The sequence below is a fragment of the Mauremys mutica genome, chromosome 18 (genome assembly GCF_020497125.1).
Source record: "Mauremys mutica isolate MM-2020 ecotype Southern chromosome 18, ASM2049712v1, whole genome shotgun sequence".
Lineage (NCBI taxonomy): Eukaryota > Metazoa > Chordata > Testudines > Geoemydidae > Mauremys > Mauremys mutica.
In genome coordinates this window covers 25232743-25254278 of record NC_059089.1, presented here as the reverse complement: position 1 = coordinate 25254278, position 21536 = coordinate 25232743, and the positions used below count along the sequence as shown (strand labels likewise).

Sequence of the window (21536 nt, the reverse complement as noted above, 5' to 3'; positions counted from 1 at the left end):
GCTGTCAGTCAGCCAGCCACAAACCACGCGCTGCTGGACCCAATCCGGCAGCTCTTGCGCACAGTAAGAGACCATCAAACCCAGTGCTGCTACATGGCGGGGGGTGAGGAGATGCAGGACTGAGCCTGTAATCAGGAGAATATGACCTTTTGTCTGGGAAAGCCTCCGGCTTTGTATCTTTTATCTCCCCTTATAGCATGTCCATGGCTGCCCATCTCCTCTCGGAGTGGCTGGCTCGAATCCCATGCAGCAGCAGTTATATAATGCTTGGCATTCTCTGCCTTACGGTACATGCTGGACGGGACGTTCCTGGAGCAGAGATTACAGCCAAGTCCCCTTTTCTGGCTCTCCTGGAGCCCAGGTGGTAACAGGACAACGCCCAGAGGATTTCGTTCCATTTTATTTTCATTCCACTGTTTACGGCAAGGATCTGGTAGAGAAGATCAGAAAGGACCTTGTCCTTGGGGCTGCTGCAGCACCAGAGGTACAGGCCTGCCCGCATTTCCCGGAGCAGCCTGTTGGGCTGGCTGTTAAAATCCACTCTGAGTGAGAGCTGGTGATTTGGCCTCAGCCCCAGCAAGGGGTTATTTTCTCTCTCTCTCACCCATCCCCCACCCTTAGTGCTGGTGTCAGACTCACAGCCGGGTATGCACAGACCAGGCACAGCACAGAGAGTGACAGTGCAAATTTCCTCTCCCTCTTCCTTCATCATGCGACAGCCCTGTCTCTGGCCACCCAGCTCAAGGTGGAGGAGGGGAATGCAGCCTCCACGGCCCACTCCATTCTGCCCCTTCCTGCTGAGGCTGCCCCGCGGGGACGTGCTGGCTGGTGTGGGCCCGTTTGTTGGGAGCTAGACTGAAACTGCTAACTCATTCCATGTAGGCGACCGAACGCCAGTCATTTCTGGTTACTGCTGACCACAGCCAGGACTGGTGACTTAGAGGTGGAAGGCTTCCTATCCCATTACTAATTTCCGGAGTCATTCAGTTCCCAAGGGTGTTGGATTTCTAATCGCAGACAAAAGGAACCCAAACAGTTTTTCCCATGAATGTTCCGGGAATGCAGCTTCCCCAAGGTTAGGGATTTTTACAGGGGCTGTGGTGCACAATGTAAACGTCCTTCTCTCAGTATTTTGAGGGGGGAGCTGTGTTTGTGTTGGTTGTTTGTTTTTTAAGAGGCTCTGATTGATTTGGTTTAGAAACACACCTGCATCACGGCCTTTGCAGAGGGCTATGCTGGTACATGGACTTGGCACTCCTTGACGTAAGTGCATGGGCAGAAGGGACTGTAAGAAGCCAGCCCTTTGAAGGCGTGAGGGTCTGTCCATCTGTTGAGCAGACCCCATCACGCCCTAATAGCTGAGTGCCTGGCAGAGCGCTGGAGTCCAGTATGGAAAATTCAGTTAAATTTATAGCCCCTGTGCCCTCACCATTGAAGCGCCTGGGAGCTTTGCCATCTGTTGTCACTTTACACGACAAACGTAACCTGAGGGAATGTGTAGGCTCCAGCTAATCACGGCCGCTAGCTGTGCACAACGTGCGACTACCCACTGCAGCTCGGGCACAGAACCCAGTGAGCACCACTGAGGGCTCACAAACTATACACAGGGACACCACCCCCTTCCTATTGGCGGCCCCATCAGTCCTGGTGGGAACAGGATGGGGCCTGCCGAGTGCATTAAATCACCCAGCGATTGCCTGAGCCTGGTGCGTAAATAACAGCTGGGCATGTCTGTCCCCGCACATTTGTACCCAGTATCCAGTTTGCTTTTGTCCAGTTCATGTTAAGGTGGGATGGGGAGAAGCAGGGGTGTGGTGAGAAAGGAATGTCACACTCAAACCTCTCCTACGTTGCGGCTGGGGGTCAGAAAAAGTCAGCAGGTCCCTGGAAAAGCCTAAGGGGCCCAATCTTGTTGCTGCTGAAATCTCCTTGAGTTTAGTGGGAGCAGGGTTGAGCCTTAGGTTTTCTTCTCTCCGCTGCAGCTTCCCAGGGTTGCACCATTACACCAGGTGGTCTTTAAGCTTAGCAGCTGGGCAGGTAACTGAATTTCAAATGGCAGAGCCTTCTAATGCATTGGGAATCCAGGCTCTGTCCCTGGCCTGGAGCAAGTTCCTTTCGCGCCCCTTGTCTCAGTAAAAGGGGGTAATGAAACTCTCCTGGCTTTAGGAAGCGCTTCGAGCGCTCTGGAGGAGAAGTGTGGTGAGACATGCTAAGACTTGTGGCATTACAGGGTGTTATTAATTGGCTTAAGTTTGACCCTTCCCCTTCTGTCTCTACAGTTCAGTGTGTAAGCTTGTTTACATAGCACGTTGTTCCAAGTAATCCAAGTTGCAGGAAAGATGTTTAGTTCTAAATAATAAAAAAAAATAATAATTAATACAGTTCTTTTGTTTGTGCTTTTATATAAACTGACTGGCAAGAAGTCAGTTTACAATGTTCCCATCTGAAGTACATTAGTCAGATCTCTGTATAACTTCAGTGCAAAAATGTCCTCTTTGCTTTTTTTCTTTTTTTTTTTCTGGTCAGCTATGGTCAGACTCAGAAATTTAGACATTTTTATTCCTCTCATAGTTTTGTAATTAGTAATCTGAATAGATGCCAGTCTTGCCCCATCTAACTATACCAGTGTCTCAACACTAGCTCTGCGGGGATTCAGACACTGAGAGCCTGTGTCTCCTTTTACTAATGCTGGTGTAAATTGGAACAAACTCTGTTGAAGTGAGTGGAGTCATTCCAGGGAGTGAGATGAGCATGTGGGCCATTAGAATACTTGGAAACAATGCGTTAGGTGGCACAGAGTGTGGAAGGTTGCTTAGTTTTGCAATGCTCAGGTGAGGAGTGGTGAGTCTGGGGTAGCTCTGTGGGGTTTGTAGTTAAATTAACAGTTGGTTTATATTGTATGGCTGAAATGGTTGAAATTGCTTTGAGCCATAAGATGAGTCTGGAAACATGAAGGATTTGCAAGTGTCTTATGGTTTTTGTTTTTCAAAAATCTTTGGGAATAAAAATGGATCCAGTAATAATAAAACATCCCAGATTAAGAACATAAGAGCAGCCATACTGGTTCAGACCAATGGTCCATCTAGACCAGTATCCTGTCTTCCAACTTTGGGCAGTGCCAGATGCTTCAGAGAGAATGAACAGAACAGGGCAATTTCAAGTGATCCATCCCCTGTTGTCCAGACCCAGCCTCTGGCAGTCAGGTTTAGGGACACCCAAAACGTGAGGTTGGATCCCTGACCATCTTGCTAATAACCACTGATGGACCTACCCTCCACAAGTTTATCTAATTTGTTTTTGAACCCAGTTATACTTTTGGCCTTCACAACAGCCCCTGGCAACAAGTTTCACAGGTTGTGCGTTGTGTGAAAAAATACTTCCTTCTGTTTGTTTGAAACCTGCTGCCTATTAATTTCATTGGGTGACCCGTGGTTCTTTTGTTGTTTGAATGGGTAAATAACACTTTGCCACAACATTCATGATTTTAGGGACTGCTATCATATCCCACCTAGCCATCTCTTTTCTAAGATGAACAGTCCCAGTCTTTTTAATCTCTCCTCATGTGGAAGCTGTTCCATACCCCCAAAATCATTTTTTGTTGCCCTTCTCTGTCCTTTTTCCAATTCTAATAATATCTCTTTTGAGATGGGGTGACCAGACCTGCACTCAGTTTTCAAGGTGTGGACGTACCATGGATTTGTACAGTGGCATGATATTTTCTCGTTTATTATCTAATCATTCCTGACATTGTTTGCTTTCTTGACGCTGAGCCGATGCTTTCAGAGTGTTGAACAGAACTGAAAGGAAGTTTGAGCTGTGCAGACATAAGAGACTGAATTGACATACACACGAAGCACTGAATTCTGTACCTTCTTGGCCCTTCCTAGCTGGTAGGCCAGTGGCAAAAGAGGTGGTCTGGGCTCGGGCATGGCCAACCTGCCACATTCAAATATTGAAAAATGGGAACAGCAAAACTGGAACACACAAGCAGTTCATCTGATCCCAGCTCTCCACTGGGGTTATAACACAGGGATTTAGATGGCCCATCAGTCTTGTATCCTTTGTCTCCTGCTGGTGCTTTAGACAAAGGCAACAAATCTCACCCCAATAATATCGCTAGACTATATGTGAAGGAAACATTATCTGATACTAGAATAATTCCAGGACTGACATTAACTCTGTTGTCACAAAGAAAAGAAAATGGTCTGTTCCATTGCTTCATTGCTGCTGGGGTTTTTTCCTTTTTTTTCTTTGGCTTTTTTTTTTTACTTGTTAAAGAACAATAAATATACATTTAAAAGAAAAAAATCAGAAGGAAAATGCAAACTAGATTTCACTGAGCTGGATGTAATAGTCCCCAAAAAGCCTCCCGTTCTCTGGGGAGGTGACTGGGACATTTGTAGATTAAGGATTTCACATTGATTCTCTCTTGTAAACTATAGAGCCCTTTACAAGCAACAGCGACTTGCAAGAATCAGGCATTATGGATGTCAATGGACATTCTGGGTTCTGCATAAACCTAAGAATAGTCCTAGACGTACAGCACAGAACAGAGGGCGCTTTGGGAACTTTTGTTGCTTTTTCAAGGACATAACATGAAATGACATTTTTGACATAAATTAATCAACCGACTTTCTTCCTCTATCAGTGAAAAGACTTTTATTTACACATTTTTTTAAAAAAGCAAATGATGGTCCAGTTCACTGGAACAGGGAAAACGGCTCTAACAAATTTCTAGGGCTGGCTGGAAAACGATAATTCCATGTAGCTACAATTGTTGAGATTTCAAAATGTTGTTGTTTCAGTGCAGCCCTTCTGAAGTTTTTCAAGAGAGACAGACTCCAGAACAGCCGGTAATGGGGGCACTCAACCAGGATGTGGGCGACCCAGGTTTAAGTCTCCTGCGCCCCAGATGATTGTCATGACCACTAGGCAATATGGCTATTCTTGGCTCTGTTTCTCCCCTCTCCCCTCCACGGGAATTCCATCTTGGACCTGGGAAACCTTCCCAAGGAAATTTTCACCAAAACTGATACATTTTTTGAAACATTTCAGTTTCAATAAAACTGGCTTATTTCGAAGGAAAAAAGTTTTGTTAACTATTTTTTGACCAGCTTTACACATTTCCCACCCTAATGTTACATTGACAAAGACCAAAATAAAAAGCCCACAGACTTGAAAGATGATTCATTTAACCACGTTACCTCAACCGCTTGTTTATGAATTTATCATCCATTAGGCTATTGCCACAGGCGGACGTTACAGCTCTTATGCAAACGCCTGATCCAAAACCAGGGGTGGATCTTTCAGTTGATTTCAGTGGGCTTTGGATCAGACCTTTAATGCTATTTCTCCTTCTGAGAAAAATTGTTCTTAACCTCTGAGGATAGGACAAGAAGCAATGGGCTTAAATTGCAGCAAGGGAGGTTTAGGTTGGACATTAGGAAAAACTTTCTAACTGTCAGAGTGGTTAAGCACTGGAATAAATTTGCCTAGGGAGGTTGTGGAATCTCCATCATTGGAGATTTTAAAGAGCAGGTTAGACAAATGGGATGGTCTAGATAATACTTAGTCCTGCCATGAGTGCCGGGGACCGGACTAGATGACCTCTCGAGGTCTCTTCCAGTCCTATGATTGTGCCTCTGAGTCTCTGACCCCCAGAAACCTACTGAGGTCACTACCATGCCTGGCCCTTTTGCTTGGCTTTCACAGGGCTGGAACTTTCTAAATCTCACTAAACTGTTCGGATGTAATAATTCTAAGTGTCTCCTGAGACTGACTCTTGCCAGAGCCCTTTGTGATGGTGTGCAGGACGGGTGACAGCCACTGGAGCCATGGGCAACCCCGCTGACTTCCACGGGGTCAGCATTTCACCATGAGGGGAAGGTGTTTTCCAAAACTCTCCACTTCACTCTCACTGATTTCAATGAGAGCAGAGTCAGGCCAACACTAAGTGCTTTGGGAATCCCTTGCCCCCAGCTGGTGGCACAGCCTGTTCTGAAGGCCAGATGCACTTGTCCTACTCAATCCCCCGGGGACAGGGCTCTCAATGCCTCTAACATTTACCTTCTCTAGCTTCTGATGTGCTTCTTGGGTCCTTTGCAGTGAATATGGTGAAAGGTGCTGGCTTGGCAGCCTGGGGGAACAAAGGACTCAGTCCCCAAAACAGGGGTGGCCTAAATGCTGCCCCTCTCTGGCAGTGCACCTAAACCCTGATGGGGTGGGGGGGGAGAGGAGAATTGAGTCTCCATGGCCCATCCCTGGCCCCTCCGCTGAGATGGCCAGTGTCCGTGGTGGATTTTTGCCCTGGACCCTGTCTCCTGGGGAGAGGGCTGAGATTTCTCGTGAATTCTTAACAGATTAATACAGGTGGGGTTCGCTCATCTCTACTAATGGCTGTGGGACCCCAAAACAAATCTAACTCCTGGACCTCTGCTTTGGTTGGTTGGCTTAATGCAGCGTGAACTGTTCTTCGCTCAAGGTTCTCTTAGTGCGTTGCCCGTGACATCTGGGCACTCCAGTGGCACCGTGCTGAGCAGGCGATAAGGTTTAGGTCAGTGGTGAGACAATGTGAGGGAGGGAATATCTGTTACTGGACCAACTTCTGTGGGGGAGAGAGACCAGCCTTCGGGCTATGCAGAGCTCTTCTTCTGACCCAGGTAAGCTCGAAGGCTGGTCTCTCTCCCCCACAGAAGTTGGTCCAGTAACAGATATTCCCTCCCCCACATTGTGTCTCTAATATCCTGGGACTGTCACGGTGACAACACTGAATACAGCTTAGGGAAGTGGTGCTCACTCCAGTTCGCGTGAGGCTGGCCTGTCTTTAGAGCCGTCCCTTCACAAGAACTATGGGAGGCGGTAAGACACTGACCAGGAGTCAAGAGCCATGCCACTAACCTCCTGTGTGCAAGTCCGCCGGCCTCTCTGGGCAGCGCTTTCCCCTCCCACCCTTTGTCTGGTTTGGTTAGAGCGGGAGCTCTCTGAGGGAAGGGCTGTCTCTGACGCTGTGTCTGCGGTGTGTAGCACTGATACAGATGAATGACAATCACGGTGCGGCAGCCTGTCTTAGTTCTCACCTTTTCTCTGTGTCTTTTTTTTTTTTTTCCAGTCGATTTGGTACAAAGTGTGCCCGCTGCGGCAGGCAGATCTATGCCAGCGACTGGGTAAGGAGAGCCCGCGGCAATGCCTACCATCTTGCCTGCTTTGCCTGCTTCTCCTGTAAAAGGCAGCTGTCTACTGGCGAGGAGTTTGGCCTGGTGGAAGAGAAAGTGCTGTGCCGGATTCACTATGACACAATGATAGAGAACCTCAAGCGAGCAGCTGAAAATGGTATGCAGACCCTCCGGGATACTCGCTGGCACCGCGCTCTCCTGAGAATGTCACCCTCCATGTTAGTAGAATGGCCGAATAAGCGGATTTTCCCCACCTTCCCCTCCTGTTCCTTTACTAGGTAACTAAGCCATAGTGCTAGCCCGTCTCTGTGTGCGTTGGTGCTAGGGCCAGTTCAAACAGCCCGCTGCTGGGAACGCCCCCTCCCCCCCCCCGGGAGCTGGGGGTGCTGCTGGAACGCCCCCTCCCCTCCGGGAGCTGGGGGTGCTGCTGGAACGCCCCCTCCCCTCCGGGAGCTGGGGGTGCTGCTGGAATGCCCCCTCCCCTCCGGGAGCTGGGGGTGCTGCTGGAAACCCCCCCCCCCGGGAGCTGGAGGTGTTGCTGGAAAACCCCCCCCTCCCCCGGGAGCTGGAGGTGCTGCTGGACCCCCTGGCTTGAAGTGGTTTCCATCATATACAGGATTTGCAGTTTGGTTCAATGGCGCTCAGCTCCCCCACTGTTCCAGCGCCCCGACTGGACGATGCTTACCTGGAAGGCTGGGCAGTCCAGATGGCAGCAAACACCAACCTCATCATCCCTGGTGGGCATGTTATTTGTGGGCAAATTTCTACCCTCAGATGTGTCCAGAGTGGACAGGGGTCTGTGCGTGCCCAAGGGCAGAGTTTGAGCCTTTGATTTAGAGCCCTGGTGTTTTCCAGATACTGCAGGGATGTGCCCACAGTCTCCAAAGGGTTAAACCTCCCACTGGGGTGCTGTGGCCAATTTAACCTATTTGTTTCCCACCAGCCTTGCTAGTCGCTGTACCGCCGGCAGCGCTGAGCTCCATGCTGCTGCTGCCCCTGGTGAGAAGTGCCCCCCCTTGCTAACAGCCACCCCATGCTGGCTGGTGCCGCTTTTCCCAGCTGCCCTGTGGCTCTACCTGTGTAGGCGGCATGTTTAGGTGTCTCCTGGGAGCAAAATAAGCCTTTTATTCTCCTCCTCCCTGGCCTTCCTACAGGAGAGCTGAGGCAGACGTTTCCCCAGAGCTGCTGGGCCACCAGGATCCCTGCAGGATCCAAAGTGGCGGCCTCGAGGGGCCTAATCTGGCAAGAGCTCGCGGTAGCGCTAGGCAGCGGGAGGGGTGGTGCCAGGGCCGCCCAGAGGGGGGGCAAGAGGGGCAATTTGCCCCAGGCCCCGAGCCCCACGGGGGCCCCCACCAGAGTTTTTCGGGGCCCCTGGAGCGGGGTCCCTCACTCGCTCCGGGGTGCCCGGCAAACTCTTGTGCGGCCGGGTGCAGGAGCTTCTGCTGCTCCCGGTCTTCGCCAGCGGGGGGTCTTTCCGCTCCGGGGCGGAAGGACCCTCCGCTGGCGAATTACCGCCGAAGACGGAGCGGGACCCGTCGCCGAAGTTCAGCCTGGTCTTCGGCGGTAATTCGGCGGCGGGGGGCCCTTCCGTTCCGGGACCCGCCGCCGAAGTGCCCCGAAGACCCGCGGTGGGGCCCCCCTCCGCTGAATTACCGCCGAAGACCGGGCTGCGCTTCGGCGGCAGGTCCCGCTTCGGCGGTAATTCGGCGGCGGGGGGCTCCCGCCGCGGGTCTTCGGGGCACTTCGGCGGCGGGTCCCGGAACGGAAGGGCCCCCCGCCGCCGAAGACCCCGGGCCCCCGGAATCCTCTGGGCGGCCCTGGGTGGTGCTGTCATTCTCTTGTCACAGCTGCCCCCAAACACGTGGGAGGGCCTGGGCACCGCTAGTTCTCTCTCTCTCGGAAATGGAGGCCCCAGTCTCAGCTTTGATTGGATGAGTTGTTGCTTGGTTTGCTGGTCTCCCGTTGTAGCATGCGGGGCAGGAAGCCGTAGGGATTTTGAGTCCATGAGTCATAAATCTAGAAGGTGGGAAACCTGGCAGTCAGACCAAACATTCCCCTCATTTTCCACTGGCCCTGCCCTCCCACGGATCCCGCCACTTCCCAGTTGTGCTGGGCTGTGCACTGGCCTTCCCCTTACTGTAAGCACAATCTGAGAGTGAGACAGCAAGGATCTGGTTTCTCAATCAAGTCCCACACCTCTCGGGGAGCAGCAGAGGTCAAATGCAAAACGGAGCAGCTCCCTTCCCCTTGAACCAATTCCAGCTCCCTCTTCCTGAGTGGCAACGTTCAAATGGCCACAGAGAGAACCCGAATGGGCGAGCTAAATGCAGACAGGGCAGTGGGGGGCTGAACTGCACTCAGGGCGGAGAGTGCTGGTGTTTATATTTTATATACCAATAAAATACAGTAAGAACTCGCTGCTGGAAATGAACAAGGCAGCTGGGCTGGGGTGGAAGAGGCTCTCATGGGAATGGCGAAGTTAGGCCTGAATGATGTGGAGGAGCTGGCCAGGTGGGGAGTCCAATGAGAGGCCCAAGGGTTGAAATGCTGGATTGTCTCAGCACCGTCCCTCGCTCTCGTGCATTACGCACAGCTGGTCGGTGGGTGACTTGGGATGTTTGGAGTCTGACGAAGTTCAGCTTTAGGATTTGGGGTCCCTGATGAGTTCACCTTGATGTCAGCAAGTCTTGTGAGATGCTGCATTGTGACTGTGCCCTGGGCGCGAGCTTCGTTGCTGACGCTGGCTGAGTGTCAGGTGCAGGGACACTGTCTGTGTCCCTGAACCTGTAGCAATTTTACAGGTTACTGCCATTAAACCTAGTGCTGATTAAATCATCTAAGCTGCTTTCACGCTGACGTTTTTGGTGACGGCTCTAGAATGCTTTGGAGAGGATGTGAGCTCACAACGCCAGAGAGATCCTCGCACTGTCCTGCTTTTTTCTTCAGCTTCCCAACTCAATAAGAGCTGATGCACTGTTCCATGGCCGGGCATTTCAGAGTGCAAGGGGCTGAGCTGTGCTTTGCTAGTGCCTGGCTGACAGATATGGACATTACGTGTGCGAAAACCCCAGTCTCAGACATTCTGGACCTATGCGGCATATCAAGGGTTAGGCGATAACACAGCTATGGGAGAAAATACGGGCATATAATAATGAGCATTTATACAGTGAGACAAAGAACACCATCCCGCTCAGATGGCCTGGGAGAATTGCCCACAGCATTGTCTGCAGGTGGTGCTGCACATTGCAGTTATCACGAATAAGCCAGGAGTTTTCTCACACCCAAGGTCAGACAGAAGCCAGGTGTAACACAATGGCCCAGATGCAGAAAGGCAGGAGGAAATGCCCTGGGAAAGCTCGCTAGATGTGAGGCCCATAACGTGAGCCTCACGGTGTCCCTGGCCAGTAGAATGGGTGAAGGTGAACGAGTGCTCATGCCATTACAAGGGATTTATCTTTAGTCAAGACGAACGGCAGGGGTCAGCAGCAGCAGTGGCATCTCCTCTACCAGGCCCTAGTGCCCCCAGGGAGCCATGGCCAGTCCCAACAACTGCCTCCCCTGACGCTGAATCTGGGACTGCTGTCGCCTCTTGCCCCAGCATGAGAGCGGAGTGTCTGTCCCTGCAAACTGAGACGGGGCCTGGTGCATGCTGGATGTTTGCTTTTGTTATTTGACTGCTCGTATGGACACCTGCAGACACCTGCAGAGTCATTGTGCTGCCAACAAAATTATCACTGGAGAAGACCTACACCTGTGAAGATGGCCTTCTGAAAGGGGAGAAGGAATGGTCCCAGGAATCGGCAGGGTGCAGGAATGGTTTTGTGGTCTAAATGCTCGTGTGAAGCTAAACCCCTGCCGTGAGGCTGACAGACCGTTATTCCCATACGAATGGCTCAGAGGAGGTGCTGTTGGGTGCAAGGAGGCATGTGAAGGCTTTTAAATCCCTTCTTGAGCCCTTCCAGGGTGTCAAATGCCCCTGGACACACTGGTTGTGATCAAAGCTGGCTGGGAAAGCAAGTTGGTCAGTCTCACAGGGCAGAGCAGCGGGCCCCCCACTTCAGTGGAGATGGACTCCAGTAGAGGATCTGGCCCCGGGTGTTGTATCTGCTGGGTTCTGTGCCGGCTCAGTCTGGTAGGTCTCCTCCAGCCCTGGCCGCTCTCTGTAGTGAGACGGAGAGACGCACTTGGGTCTGTCTGCACAGGTAAACATTTACTAGACCCTTTTGGGAGGAACCCTTCCCAGGGTACAGTGCAGGTGGGGAGTCAGGAATCACGGCCTAACCGTGCCCCCGTTTCCACACGTCACCTCATGCAGCTGGCCCGTTTTTCTGAGGGATGGTGTTGGAGTTCTTGCTAGCTGATCAAAGCCGACTTGTTTAGCTCAATCACGTGGTCCAGACTGCATTGTGCTACGGTGGTTTTGAATGAAGTGCAACTTTCTCCTAGGGTGAGGGTTTCTGCTGGCATGGGCAGAACCTTGGGGCCTCCCCAGTGCTGCAGAAGCTAAGGCTGTTCTGTGCAGGAGGCCAAAGGGCTAATGCCAACAGAGCCTGTGTGGGAGAGCTGTGCGCAAGGATCGTTACGAGACTGGAATAGGAGTGATCACAGGCTGCTTGTTTCTTGCCTAGATCATGGACTCTCATATCTCTCCACCAAACTCCTGGAGCACGGACGAGGCTGAGGAGGAAGGGGGACGGGGGAAGAGAAGTTAAATAAGAGAGTTTCACATGGGGGATGCTAGTCTTGTCCCCAGTCCCTTCCCCTGCCATGTATTACCCTCTAATTAACATCCGAGCTCTCTGCAGATGAAAGCGCCGCCGAAGTGCTAAGTACGGTTCCTGTTTCTGTTTGCTGGGGAGGCCGGTGTGTGTTGAACTTGGGCGGATGTGCTGTTGAGGGATGTGAATGTGATGCACCATCCTCGGCTGCATGTGGAAACAATTACCCAAAACGACATGCAAATAATCAGAGTGTGTTTACAAGGTTTAAGCAATGAGATGAAAACAAAATGTCAAATCATCTTGGGAGGGTCCTGACTCTGGGATGCTTGTTTGCTGGACGTCAGTCCATATGGCAGACTGATGCCTGGGGTAGAGTGATGCTCGTAACAATGCGGGTGTATTGCTGCTCGGACGAGCCCTTGGTGGGAAGGGGACTAAGGGGGGAAGATGTCACTTGTGCTGATGTGCGGATATTGAGTGTTGAGAGCCAGATCCCCAGCTGGCGGGAATGGGTCAGCTCTCTGGCTAGCGTAAATGGGCATTGCTCTCTTGGAGTGGTTGGAGCTTCCCCAGTTTACACCAGCTGAGATGCTGTGTCTCTCCTGCTGCTTAGCCACAGGGTGGTCGTTCCCAAATGGAGATCACACCCGCCGTACGGGGCAAGCAGCAGGGGGAAGCCCAGTGTCAGCTGGGTGGAGCAGTTGTGCCACCTGATTCTGCAGTTTAAGGCCAGCGTTTCCTGCACTAGAGCCAAACAAGGAAACCTTGCATCTGAAAGCTCACCTCCCGCACGCTGGCTGCTCTGAGAGAGGACGGGAAGGGTGTGGAGAGGAGCAATGTCTGGAAAATTGCAGAGGGCCACACATTCCCGCCCCCCCCCCGAGTAATTACAAAGCAATTTCTTCTGCACATGAGGTTTTATGTATAAGAAAAATAAACAGATGTAGCTGAAGCCTGAATCCCATTCATCATCCTACAGGAACAAGTCAAACTGGCTGAGAAAGCCCTTCAGTGTGGGCCAAGACAATCGGAGCCCGGTGCAGCCTACAAAACAAACAGCTCCTGGTGCAGGGAAGGGGGAGCTGCTGAGCCTGCTTCAGGCACCCCCCCTTAGTGGGTACTCGCCAGCATTTCACCAGCCAGTCCGAGCATGGCCAGCCCTAGTGTGCCCGAGGACCCTGGAGGGAGCCCTGCGCTCAGGAATCACTCGGTGGAAGCAGGTCTTATAGCGGGTGCCATTTCCATGACTTTGTGGAAGTTGAAGGTTTTAATATTCCCAGGAGGCCTGGCCTGACCTCGCGCCCAGCCCCACTCCCTAGAACTCTTTTGGGTGTCTGGGTGGGCGCTGGCAAGGCACAGCCTGGTTCTGCCTTTCAGATGCAAACTGATTCGAGCTGAATGCGCATGAATCAAACGCACAATATCCTTTTCCTCTCGTGTTTTCCCCACTGCAGTGGTTTAGCTGCATATGTCCTGGGAAATACACCACAGGGAAGCACCTCGCAATGGCCGGGAGGGCCAGGGAACCCAGATGGCCTACACCACAGGTCTGATTCACTGCCCATTTGCAGGAGTCCTAGATCCTAGATTGAGGGGTTTGTGTTTCTCGGGTGGGAGGAGGATTTGGGGGGCAGAAGTAGCTGGAAAGATCCCCTGCAAGCTACTTACATGGCAGATAGAAGGCCATAGAAATGACTAGTTTTAACCCGAGAGAGGGTGCAGGGCAGGGGTAATGGAAGATGTGATCCCTGCGTGCTGGCAGGATGAACTTCCTCCAACCCCACCCCCCATTACGCTTCACTGGGACCCGAGTGGTGTCTAAGCTTTATGCCAGGGAATTTCACCCTGAGAGACCCCAAACAGGGACTCCTCTGCTGTGTAGCTGGCGACTTGGCTACCTGTCAGTAAAGCCACATCCCCCTCACGAGACGCGCCCCAAGTGTGTCTCGGCACTCGCTTAACTCGCTAACAATGTTCAGGTTTCCGGGAGAGCTAACAAAGGGCTTTTCTGATCCCACTGAGCCTTCTTGTTGCGGTGGGTCCCACCTTAATCAATAGAGCAGAACTAGGTTTTCTAAAGCAAAGTGATTCCAAAGGACTTTGCAAACTCAGAAGTGACAGCAGATACTGGCAGTGGCTATAACGGCAGTGGGGTAACAATTGTACCTTAAGGAACAGCCAGGAGTGCTAGAACCTGCCCGCTGATGGAGGGAATGTTGCCCAGGATGTGGGGTTTATCCTCTTTCAGAAAGTGCCATGAGACCTTTGTCGTCCGGCTGGACAGTCAGCGGGAGGAGCGGAATGGCCCTTGCTGGAGTGTCTCATCTGAAGGACAGCAGGTGTAGCCAGGCAGCACGTCCTGAGTACGGCACTGCAGGCTCACCGCTGCTCATGCGGTTGAGGCTTGGTTCTGGATTTGAACCCCCCCTAGTTTATCCCAGAGGTAAAAGTGCCACCACCTGGGCCAGGCTGGCGCAGTAGCTGTAGGTACCGCAAGGAAGCAAAACGTCCAGGGCCAGCCCAGGTTAATCCCTGAACGACTTCACTGGGGCCTGGATTCAGTGCCCAGAGTCAAGAGTTTCAGAAGGGAGAGACCTGCTCTCTGCTGTGCCTACTGATACCGGCGGGTTTGGTGTCTAAATGCTTGTCCCGGTTCCCCTTGTCCTGCATTTCCCCCTTCCTTCCTTCCTTCCAGATACCTGAGACACCTACTTGTGCTGCGTCTTAATCAGACGGGGGTCTCTTTGGGGCAGGGACTGCCTTTTACATTGTGTTTGTACAACGCCTGGCCCAACAGATCCGGACTGGGGTTCCTAGGCACCAGCCTTGTGTAAATCAGACGTGTACCTGGGGCCAGGGGAGACGGTGCAAAGACGCCTGCTCTGTGCCAAGCTGAGGTTGTCAATGCTAAGGGGTGTTGCTCTGTTAGGAACTTGCCAGCCCATACAAAGCTGGTGCGGGAGTTATTCAAACTATTTAGCGCCAACGTTAATGTTGTCGGCTGACGGGATACGACAGAGGTCTATAAAATCATGGGCAGTGTGGAGAAAGTGAATCAGGAAGCGTTATTTACCCCTGCATATAACACAAGAACCAGGGAGTCACCCGATAAAAGTAATAGACAGCAGGTTTAAAACAAACATAAGGAAGTATTTCTTCCCACAACCTGGGGGACTCCTTGCCAGGGGCTGTTATGAAGGCCAAAAGTATAACAGGGTTCAAAAAGGAACTAGGTAAGTTCATGGAGGATAGATCTATCAATGGCTATTAGCCGAGATGGTCAGCAACACAACCCCATGCTCGGGGTGTCCTTAAGCCCCTGACTGTCAGATGCTGGGACTGGACAACAGGGGATTATTTCCCTGTTCTGTTCATTCCCTCTGGGGCATCTGGCATTGGCCACTGTCAGAAGACAGGATCCTGGGCTGGACGGACCATTGAGTAACCGTTCTGGGTCGGACCTTGTGTTCTTAGGGGACTGAGGTTCAGTTCCCTGCTCCTCCACAGAGTGGGTGTGACCTTGGGCAAGTACCTTCGTGGCTCTGTGCCTTCCATCCCCGTCTGTATGGTGGGGATAACGGCCCTGGCAGGTTGTCGGGAGGATAAATCGTGTCAGGTGCTTGGCAATAGGAGGAGGGTGACCAGATGTCCTGATTTTTTGGGGCTTTGTCTGATATAGGTGCCTATTACCCCCACCTCCCATCCCAGTTTTTCACACTTGCTGTCTGGTCACCCTAAATAGGGGCCACGTTTCCGAGAGATGTTAGACAACAATTCTTCAGTCCTGTGTGAGGAGAGGACGTGCGTTGCTAATGCTCCTGGGCAGGATGCTGCTTCGAGACCTGTTTGAACCACAGAACTTTGTTTCCTTTTGAGGAATTCTGTCTGCAGCTGCTGGAAGGGAAATGTCTCCCCCTGGCTGTAGATTGCAGCTGGTGCTTGTGCTAATTGCCAGCCAGGATCAGTCGCTAACGCACGACTCAGCTTTGCACGCACGTCAGAGCCGGCTCCAGGCACCAGCCCAGCAAGCAGGTGCTTGGGGCGGCCAACGGAGAGGGGCAGCACGTCAGGCTCTTCGGCGGCAATTCGGCGGCAGGTCCCTCACTCCCTCTCGGAGCGAAGGACCAGCAGCCAACTTGCCGCCGAAGACTGGAGCGGCGGCAGTAGAGCTGATCGTGATGGCGGCTTTTTTTGTTGTTTGGGGCAGCAAAAACCCTGGAGCCGGCCCTGATGCACGTGACTTCTGCACATTTTAAACGCCCCCCGGGGCGAATCCTGTCCCCTTGTGAGGCCTTGCAGGGGAGCCACACCCCCGTGTGGGGGACGTGGGAGCGGGCAGGAAGTGCACATCCCTGTATGCCAGGGAACCCGGCTCTAGGGGGCTTCTGGCACGAAGCTGGGCTGCAGGGTCTGTGTTGCTTGGGGCAGATCTAGAGGCGAAGTGACTGCTCCAGCCCTGATGCTTTTTCTTTCCCACCCTCCTCCTCCTGAATTTCCCAGCTTGGGCTGTGCATTGAGGTCCGGGCCTGATCCTGCAGCCAGGCCAAACTCCTATTCTCTGCAATGGGAGCTGGCTTGACTAATGGGGCACCGGGTCAGGTCCCGGGGGGTTGAGTCACTTTGCAAAACCTAAAATAACTAGTAGCCCAAATCCCATCAACACTGAACTCTCCCTTATGGGCAAGCTCCTGTTTGCAGTGACCTCCCCAGACAGTTCAATGGGGAGGGGGTTAATTCTGCTCTGGCTGTATGAGAAAATCTCCTTGGCTTAGATGACTGGTTCTGGGTTTCCATGAGTGGGCTCTAATTGGCATTCCACCGTATACAGGAACCACATGTGCAAACAAAGACTGAGCCTCAAACCATAGCGATGTGTGCTTAGAACTGTTCCCTCTCCCTGTAGGCAATGGGATCACGCTAGAAGGAGCGGTCCCGTCTGAGCAAGACAGCCAACCCAAGCCAGCAAAGAGAGCGCGGACGTCCTTCACCGCGGAGCAGCTGCAGGTAAAGTGGCCTGGGCGAGGGGTTCTGCCTGGAGGGGGGTTACGTTACTGGATGAGAGTCAAGGTGATTGTTTTCCCTGTGTCCATCTGCTCTAGGTCATGCAGGCACAGTTTGCTCAGGATAACAACCCAGATGCACAGACCCTTCAGAAACTGGCAGATATGACCGGACTTAGTAGGAGAGTCATTCAGGTAAGAGTCAGGGGAGAAGCTCTGCTATTCTGATGCTTTGCAGTGTCACTTACTGCCATGCTGTACCTGTACTGGGGATTTTGCCACATTGAGATTCATTGGAATCAAACTAGTCTAAATCACCACACTCTTCTTATGACTGGTAGGAGTGACCATCACCGAGTCACTGCTGGGAACTGCCATGCTGGATTAGCTGGATCTAGCAAGTGCCCACTCCCAGGTGCATGTGTTTGATTGAAGAGTCCATGAATTATACCAGCACTGGTTTTGGTTTTTTTCCATTTCTCGCTCTTCCCCCCCCCCCCACCCCGTTTCCTTCTTTTCTTTTTTCTTTTCAAATTTGTGTAATCAAAGAAATCTAGCTCCAAGCCAATGCAAATACATTAAAGGGGGGGGGGAAGCTGCTTTTAATATTGTCACCATCCACTTTACCTTGTCATTGAAAATCAGACCAGACAACCGAGCACCCTTCCCCAAGAACAAACACTCCTCAATACAAAGAAACTTTAGATTTTCAATGAATTTCGTTCACTAGAATGATAGCAAGGAGCAGCCCAAGTGAAACATTGGAAAATATTACGGGTGAGGTTTTAAAACACATGAGGGACTTCAACAGCCATGAGGAAAATACCTAAGGAAATTGCAGAAGCCATCACAGTGAGGGTGCGTTGTGTATATTGTGCGACGAGGCAGTGACGGTAATACCGAGAGAGAGTAAGATAGAAATGCTGCCCAGTGCATAGCACGCAGGAGCTTGAGTCTGATCCTGGCTGTGCTTCTGGCCTGGTGGGTGACCTTGAGCAAGTCACTGCCTCTCTCTGACTCAGTTTCCCCATCTGTAAATTGGGGATAATTGCCTTGACATCCTTTATAAAGCACTTTGAGATCTACGGATGAAAAGCTGTATATAACGCCTAAGTAGTATTACTTTTGCAAGCAGTAAGTACAGTTCCTGTAGGAATCTCACCTTGAACCTCCTGTCCCTCTGGTGCATTTATATTCTCAGCTTTAACGTTGCACTGACATATTTTTGCAAGTAAGAAAAACCTGAAAGTCTAAAACAAACCTGCAACTTTCATGAATGTTTGCTCGGCCAAAGGCAAATTTAAATGTCTAGTAGGACGAAATCTAGCTCAAACCTCAGTTATAAGGCTCTTTAATAAGCCCAAGACCAAGTGGACTATACGTTGGATGATTCCATGTGCAGATTGTTTTTTCTAAAAAAGGACCTTTCATCAGGAAACAATTTGTCAGGAATAATCCTGTGTTTCCTTCTCTGAGATCTAGTATCCATGTTCTCCACCAAAGAGAGGGTTTCTCAGAGTCGTGGAACATTTGTACTCTGACCTACCTCTAAAAAAAAATTTAAAAGCAAGAAATAAAATTCATACTTTAGCACTTTTTTTAAAATGGCCATTCATGTGTATCTTACTCTAGCAGAAAAAGCAGGATTCCGCATCCTAACTACAGCCATAAGTTACTGGGTGTTCCTTTAATCCAAGCAATGAGACAGACAGACACACCCACACCCACCCCATTTGGCTTCATTGAACAGGTCTGTACTGCCTGGCTGTACAGTATGGGTCTGTTTCCACTGAAGAGTTAACCCAGGCATTGCCCCTAATGCCCCATCCACACACACAGACCTAGAGCCTGAGTCACAATGGAAACCCACTTGCTTTGCAGTGGAGCACTCAAGTATTGATAGTCGTCCAAAGCCTTCCCACAATTCTCCCCGTGTGCCCAGAAAGACAAGACGACAGGTTTTTCCCGGACTCACTGAGGAGGATTCATAGAGCAGCTCAGCTTGCTGCAGCACCAAGGACCCTGGGATATGCCCCCAGAAGTTCTAGTGACACACACAGGTGAATGCAGCACCACTGAGAACACTAACCTCAGGCAGGGCTAGTCTAACCTGGGGGCTCAGATTTTGTGCCAGTCACCCACGTTCACTCTGTAGTGAAGACATGTCCAACGTCCTGTCTCAGCCTGCACTGGTGTGAAACCCGGGATGGACCCTTGGCAAAGGGGAACGTCTTTATATTTGATTGTTCCAAAGTCCTGGTCAGGAACATAATAGGGGAACTTCCCAAGATGTTACAATATTGCTACCAAGTGCTTCCACCGAGCTTGGTTCTGAGCACTGAAAGACCGAGATAACAGTTGGTAGCATTCCATTAAAAACTGATAGATTTTAAGGCCAGAGGAGACATTTTATGATCATCTAGTCTGACCTCCTGTATGACACAGGCTATGGGATTTCCCCCACCGATTCCTGCATCAAGCCCAACAGGGTCATCATTGCATTAAAGCTGGATTGTGTCATTTTATTAGCCAAGGCAAATTAATAGTAAAAATGCAGCCAAAGAGCCCTGGTGCTCATGCTTCACGGAGCTGAAACTTCTGCTCTAACATATAAAAATAAAGCCATTGAGGCCCGCGCAGTGTGGTGGTAGGAAGATTTCCCAATGCAAAGAATTCTAAGGAAGTCCCAATTCTGTTGAGGTCTCTGTGATCAGTCAAATCTCAGTTCAGATTTTGCTTGACCCAAATGGTTTGGTTTCTGTTGGCGTTGCAGGTTTGGTTTCAAAACTGCAGAGCGCGCCATAAAAAGCACACGCCTCAGCACACGGTGCCGCCTTCTGGAGCGCCCCAGTCCCGGATCCCTTCGTCGCTCTCTGATGACATCCACTACTCTCCCTTTAGCAGCCCTGAGAGGGCCAGGATGGTAACCCTGCACGGATACATAGAAAGTAAGTGTCAGCCACACCATGTGGTGTAGTGTACGTGATGGGCAGAAAGGGAGCTGGGCCTGCTGGGTAGGGTTGCCAGGTGTCTGGTTTTTGACCAGCACACCTAGTTGAAAAGGGATCCTAGTGGCACTGGTCAGCACCATTAACCAGGCTGTTTCAAGTCCGGTTGGCGGTGCTGAGGATCTAAGACAGGCTAGTCCCTAACTGTCCTGGCACCACGCTGCACCCTGGAAGTGGCCAGCAGGTCCTGCTCCTAGGTGGAGGGTGGGGGTCTGCAGGGCTCCACGTGCTGCCTCTGCCCTGAGCACCGGCTCCGCACTCCCATTGGCCAGGAACCATGGCCAATGGGAGCTGGGGGCGGTGCCTGCAGGTGAGAGCAGCACGTGGAGCCTCATGACCCCGCCCCCCCCACACTTAGGATCCAGACCTGTTGCTGGTCGCTTCCGGGGGGAGCCAGGACAGGCAAGGAGCCTACCTTAGCCCTGCTGCACTGCCGACCGGGAGCCACCCAAGGTGACCCTGTGCCCCAACCCTCAGCCTCTCCCCCAAATCTGGAGCCCTCTCCTGGATCCCAAACCTCTCATCCCTGGCCCCACCACAGAGCCTGCACCCCCAGCTGGAGCCCTCACTCCCCACACACCCCAACCCCCTGTCCCAGCCCAGACCCCCTCCTGCACTCCAAACCACTCATCCCTGGCCCCACAGCCAGAGCCCTCACCCCGTCTTGCATCCCAACCCCCTATCTCAGCCTGGAGCCCCCTCTTTCACCCTGAACTCCTAATTTCTGGCCCCACCCTGGAGCCCACACCCCTAGTTAGAGCCCTCACCCCAACCCCCTGAGCCAGCGCAGTGAAAATGAGTGAGTGAGGGTGGGGAGAGTGAGCAACACAGGGGGGGATGGAGTGAGTGGGGGTGGGGCCTCAGAGAAGGGGTGGGGCAGGGGCAGGGCAAGGGTGTTCGGTTTTGGGTGAGTAGAAAGTTGGCAACCCAACCGCTGGGGAAAGTAAGGGCTTTGTAGCAAGAGAAGCTCTGTTCAAAGAAGTTAATGGTGCCGTGGCATAGATACCCGCTATCAAGAACTTCCTTGTGAATGTACAGTGCAGAAATGGTGCAGATACTCTTCTCTGCAGGGTCTGACGTCTTATTAATTGTGGACCGTGGTCGGGGAGGCCCTGATTCCCTATAGAGAACAGGCCCTTGGAAAAACTCTGGCCTTTGGGGCTTTCTGAAGAATCTATTCAGCCGAGCAGATCAAAGAGCTTAATGCCAGCTGTGGTGGAGAGAATCAGAGAGGTGGAAAAGGGAATGGATAAAGGAGAAATCATAGTGATGGTCTCTTTCAATAGAATCCCTCATCCTCAGCTGAGGTCATCGTATTGGCTTTACGTTGTTGGTCATTATTCCTCCTTCCATTTTCCTTGTAAATCGGGGATGATGGCTAATCACCGTGTCGTTATTACTGTATTTGGAGATTGAGTGGTCTTGTTCCCATGACTGGGATCAGCAATTTTCTTCCTATCATTCTAAGTGCTGATTAATCATTTGTGAATGGTGGGTCCCAGAACACCCACTTCATTCACGGGTTGCTAAGATGGGTACAATGACTACACTGGATTATTTTGCTTTTAAGAAAATCAGAAGGTTCCCCCTCTCTTGATCCATATGCATCTTGGTAGAAGCTAATTTTTAAGCATC

At 51.5% G+C, this 21536-nt stretch overlaps 1 protein-coding gene across 5 annotated transcripts in view; it reads left to right on the top strand.

Moving 5' to 3' along the window:
* LHX6 (LIM homeobox 6) overlaps positions 1-21536 on the top strand; it is a 44180-nt gene that overhangs the window by 14919 nt on the left and 7725 nt on the right. For all 5 annotated transcript variants that reach the window (XM_044992838.1, XM_044992834.1, XM_044992837.1 and 2 more), the window contains exons 5-8: positions 7109-7329; positions 16797-16897; positions 16993-17088; positions 19667-19841. In XM_044992838.1, the coding sequence (XP_044848773.1) occupies positions 7109-7329; positions 16797-16897; positions 16993-17088; positions 19667-19841 (593 nt within the window). The remainder of the gene's footprint in view (positions 1-7108; positions 7330-16796; positions 16898-16992; positions 17089-19666; positions 19842-21536) is intronic.